General features: G+C 64.4%; 2 protein-coding genes across 2 annotated transcripts in view; both read right to left on the reverse strand.

The window, feature by feature from the left end:
- Positions 1 to 2,917, reverse strand: part of MYO1A (myosin IA) — an 18,058-nt gene extending 15,141 nt beyond the window's left edge. The window contains exons 1-6 of the mRNA XM_017728664.1: positions 2,459 to 2,917; positions 1,470 to 1,613; positions 722 to 837; positions 436 to 530; positions 217 to 321; positions 67 to 113 (exon numbers count right to left, since the gene is read on the reverse strand). Coding sequence (XP_017584153.1) covers positions 67 to 113; positions 217 to 321; positions 436 to 530; positions 722 to 837; positions 1,470 to 1,592 — 486 coding nt within the window. The 5' untranslated portion in view covers positions 1,593 to 1,613; positions 2,459 to 2,917. The remainder of the gene's footprint in view (positions 1 to 66; positions 114 to 216; positions 322 to 435; positions 531 to 721; positions 838 to 1,469; positions 1,614 to 2,458) is intronic.
- A 111-nt stretch (positions 2,918 to 3,028) lies between these two features.
- The window catches only part of NEMP1 (nuclear envelope integral membrane protein 1), a 4,434-nt gene continuing 3,399 nt past the window's right edge, over positions 3,029 to 4,063 (reverse strand). Inside the window, exon 10 of the mRNA XM_017728665.1 lies at positions 3,029 to 3,763. The gene's annotated coding sequence lies outside the window, so the exon portion shown is untranslated. The remainder of the gene's footprint in view (positions 3,764 to 4,063) is intronic.

Raw genomic sequence — 4,063 nt, forward strand, 5'->3', positions numbered from 1 at the left:
GCCCCCAGCCCCATCAGGGCCCACGTGGCCCCGGCAGGGTCCAACCCCTGTCCCCAGGTCACTCACGAATCGGGAGGAGTTGTCATTACGGACAGTCTTGGCATTTCCAAAGGCTGCGGGGGGAGAATGGGGGTTACGGTGCAGTCCAGGGGGACGGTGCCGAGCCCTGGCAGGGCCGGGATGCGCGAGGTGGGGCTCAGGATGTGGGGCACTCACCCTCCAGCACAGGGTTGGACTGCAGGAGCTGCTCCTTCACCTTGTTCACCTCCTCCCCTTTGCTGCTCACGGCCGCCACGAAGGACATCACCAGCTTGCTGGCCTCTGCCAGCGAGGGGCCAGGGGTCATCGGTGAGGGGCTGTGGGTGTTGGGGCCGTGCCCCTCACCCCACCAGCCCCTCGCAGTGCCCTGAGCCCCCCTTGCAGCCCTGGCTGTACCTGTCTTGCCGGCGCCGCTCTCGCCGGTGATGAGGATGCACTGGTCCCTGTCCCGGTCCCGCAGCGAACGATAGGCATCGTCAGCGATGGCAAAGCTGGGGGCAAGAGGGGTTGGAAAGGGCTGGAGCCATCTAGGGGCTTCAGGAAATGCAAAGACCCCCTGTTGTGGCTGTGGTGTTGCCCCAAGTGGATTCCTTTGGACCTTGATGCCTTGGGATTGCCCATGGGTGAAGCCCTTGGTGGGATCCAGGGCATCAAGGGCACCCCCAACCACCCCCGTGCTCACATGTGGGGCTTCACTGCGAAGAAGCTGCAGTTACGATACTCCTCCACCTTCTCTGGGGTGTAGAGGGGCAGGGACTGGTACGGGTTCACTGAGATCACCACATTCCCAATGTATGTCTGTGGGACAGCAGGACAGAAGGGATGAGGGGCCAGGAGGACACAGCCCAGCTCCTGGTACTCCCCATCTCCACCCCAGATCCTTGTCTTCATCCCAGACCCCAGGTCCTGCTCCCCATCCCAGACCCCACATCCTGCTCCTCGTCCTCAAACCTGCAGCCCTCCCACTTTGCATCCCAGGCCCCATACCCTGTTCCCACTCTGCACCTCAAAGTTCTCCCACTCCCAATCCAGACCCCATATCCTGCTCACCATCCTAGACCTTGAAGCCCTCCCATTCCCCATCTCAGACCCCATATCCCTCTTCTCATCCCAGACCCCATATCCTGCTCCCCATCCCACACCCTGCAGCATTCCCAATCCCCATTACAAACCCCATATCCCGCTCTCCATCTCAGACCCTGCAGCTCTTCCATTCCCCATCTCAAACCCCATATCCCTCTTTCCATCCCAGACCCCTATCCCGCTCACCAGCCCAGACCCTGCAGCCCTCCCAGTCCCCATCTCAGACCCTATATCCCATTCCCCATCCCAGACCCCGCAGCCCTTCTATTCCCCATCTCAGACCCCATATCCCACTCGCACCCCAGCAGCCCCTCTCGTGCCCCCCAATTCCCCATTCCCCTGCCCACGTAGATGTCGTGGCGGCGGAATCGCTCCTGCAGCGTCTGGACCAGCGACTCCTCGGTCAGCGGGTCCAGCAGCACCAGGTCCCCGACGGCCTCGGCGTCCAGCAACGGCGTGGTGCCCTCCATGGCCGGGCAGCTCCGGGGCAGCTGGGACACGGCACGGGGGGGCTGCAGCCACGGACACGCAGCCCCTTCCCCAAAACACCCCTCCGGGTCCTCGCCGGTCTCTGGGATCGTGGCTGCTCCCCCCAACCCCGAGGACAGGGGACAAGGCGGCCACACACCCACAGAGGCACAGAGGGCACCTTCCCGGGGTATCCCGGGACCCCGTGGTGGGGCTGGGGGCAGCCGGACGCTGGGGGGAAGCGGGGGTTCGGCCAGGAAATGCGGACACCTGGATCCTATTCTTGGGGCAGGGATTAATTCAGCCTCCACTTCCTCCCTCCTTCCTGGCTGGGGAATCCGGGGCGGGGAGAGGAGCCCAGACCCCCCGACAGGTCACCCCCGGGAGCCCGTGTGCTGCCTCTCCCCGCTGTTCCCCATCCCTCACCTGTGTGTGACAGCACGGTCACGTTCCCCGGGGTGACCTTCACCCTCACTTTACAGCTGGGGCGCAGGGCTGTAAACCCAGCCCCACTTATCAGTGCCCGGGGAAAGTTCACGAGCGAGGAGAAGGTGTGGAAGGATTGGGGCAAATGGGGTGATGGAGGTGACTCCAGCAGCCTCTAGAGATGGCAGAGCCTTCCAGGGGTCCGAGGCCCCCCGTGCTGCTGGGTTGGGACCCCAGGGTCAGCAGTCGTGGGTGGGAGCCAGAGCAAGAGCCCCCCACAGCTCCAGGGCAGCGCGGGGCTCGCCCCCGTGTTCCCAACGACACCGGGTCCCCACGCCCCGCGGGGTGCAGGTGCCCTGGCATGAGGGTTATGGGGACCGGGTATCCCCATCCAGCTGAGGCAGCAGAGGAGTCCCCGACTCACCTCCCACCCCCGACTCACCTCCCGGTCGCAGAGAAGCGGCTGCTGGAGTGGCTGCAGCTGGAGCTGCCCCGGAACCGGCGGGGCTCAGCCCAGCCCAGCGCCGGGTGCTGGCCCCGTCCGGCCCACGGAGGGGCGGGGGGGCCGCAGGGCCCTCCCCCAGAGCTCCCAGCTGGGGAAACTGAGGCACGAAGGAGCAGGCAGTGAAGATCAGCCCCAAGAGTGCCGCCGGCTGCAGCCCCTGCCCGCGGTCCCAGCTCAGCCGCTGTGTCCCTTCCCCACCCAGCAGCTGAGAGCAGGAACAAGCAGGGAAAATCCTGGAGCCAAGCAAACAAAGGGAACTTCCTCTCCTGGGCTGCGGGAAACGGGCGAGGTACAGGGCTGGAGAACCGGGAATGCCCAGGGCTGCTTTGACGAGGATGCCAGTCCCCAGAAAGGCTCCCAGCCCAACCTGAGGCCACGATAGGTCCTGCCACAGGGAATGTGGCACCCAGGAGCTGTTGCGTCCCCGTGCCTCATCCCCAGCAGAACGACCTCCTGCAGGTGGATGAGCCCTGGGGTCACAGCAGGACGAACAAATCAGGCTCAGGACCTAAAAAACATGTCTTTATTAAAAATATAATCAGTCATTCACCACACTGAGGGTGGGGGGATGCAGTAACAGAGGCTGCTCACACCTGAGCAGGGAGGAAAGCGCAGCGAGGGCCGGGGAGCAAACCTGGGACTGGGACAAAAACTGATGGCAGAAGCTCCAGCAGTGGCACAGGTGAGGTAGGGGCTGGGCTGGGGCTCCCCAGGGCAGCTGAGACAGGAGGAGGAGGTGAGGGCAGCGTTATTGCTTAGGAAGTTGCATAGATTGGGGCGTCCCCTCCAGCTTTGTGCTTTGGCAGAGCTCCCCAGCCAGCACTGGGAACCCAACAGCGGCAACATCACCCTCAGTCCCTGCCTGCACCCACTGGGAGAGGAGTAACAGCAGGAGAAGGGCTGCGAGGCAGGGAGGAAGCACATCCACGCTCATCCTCAGCTCTGGCATGGGGAGAGGGGCTGAGCACGGCCTCTACCCCAACACCACATCGAGGGGCAGCCGGCAGACCCCGAGGCTCCACAGCTCCATCTGGCAGGAGCCGGAGTTTTTGGAATTCACACGGGACTGAAGGCAAGGCAGAGGCGTGGCCCGACCAGCTGGAGCCGTCTGATGTGTTTGTAACAGGAGGAGGAGGAGCCGGGCACGGGCAGCTCCCTCCCCACGGCTCCAGGCAGGTGCTGAGCACGCAGGTACGGGCGGACACGTCCAAAGTTCCTCTCGTGTGTGTCACCCTCGGGCACCTGTACAGGAGATGGAGGGGAAGGTCTGTCCCCACCCCAGCGCAGGGAAAAGGGCTCCTGTCTGCATCCCACAGCTGTGGCACTGAGGGATGGAGCCAGGTGAGCACCCAGGACCCTCCGGGGGGTCCCACCCTGGGAGCTCACAAACACCCGCTGCAAAAGTTGGGGTGGGTCCAGTCTGCATCCAGGACCAGGTGACCTCCCAGCCTTGGGGGGGCTCCCATGTGTCCCACCTCCCCCCAGCACCCAGGGCTGTGCTGACAACAGCGTTCACACCTCAGGCAGGAGCGGCAGGGGAAG

The sequence above is a fragment of the Corvus brachyrhynchos genome, unplaced genomic scaffold (assembly GCF_000691975.1).
Source record: "Corvus brachyrhynchos isolate BGI_N302 unplaced genomic scaffold, ASM69197v1 scaffold193, whole genome shotgun sequence".
Taxonomy (NCBI): Eukaryota; Metazoa; Chordata; class Aves; order Passeriformes; family Corvidae; genus Corvus; species Corvus brachyrhynchos.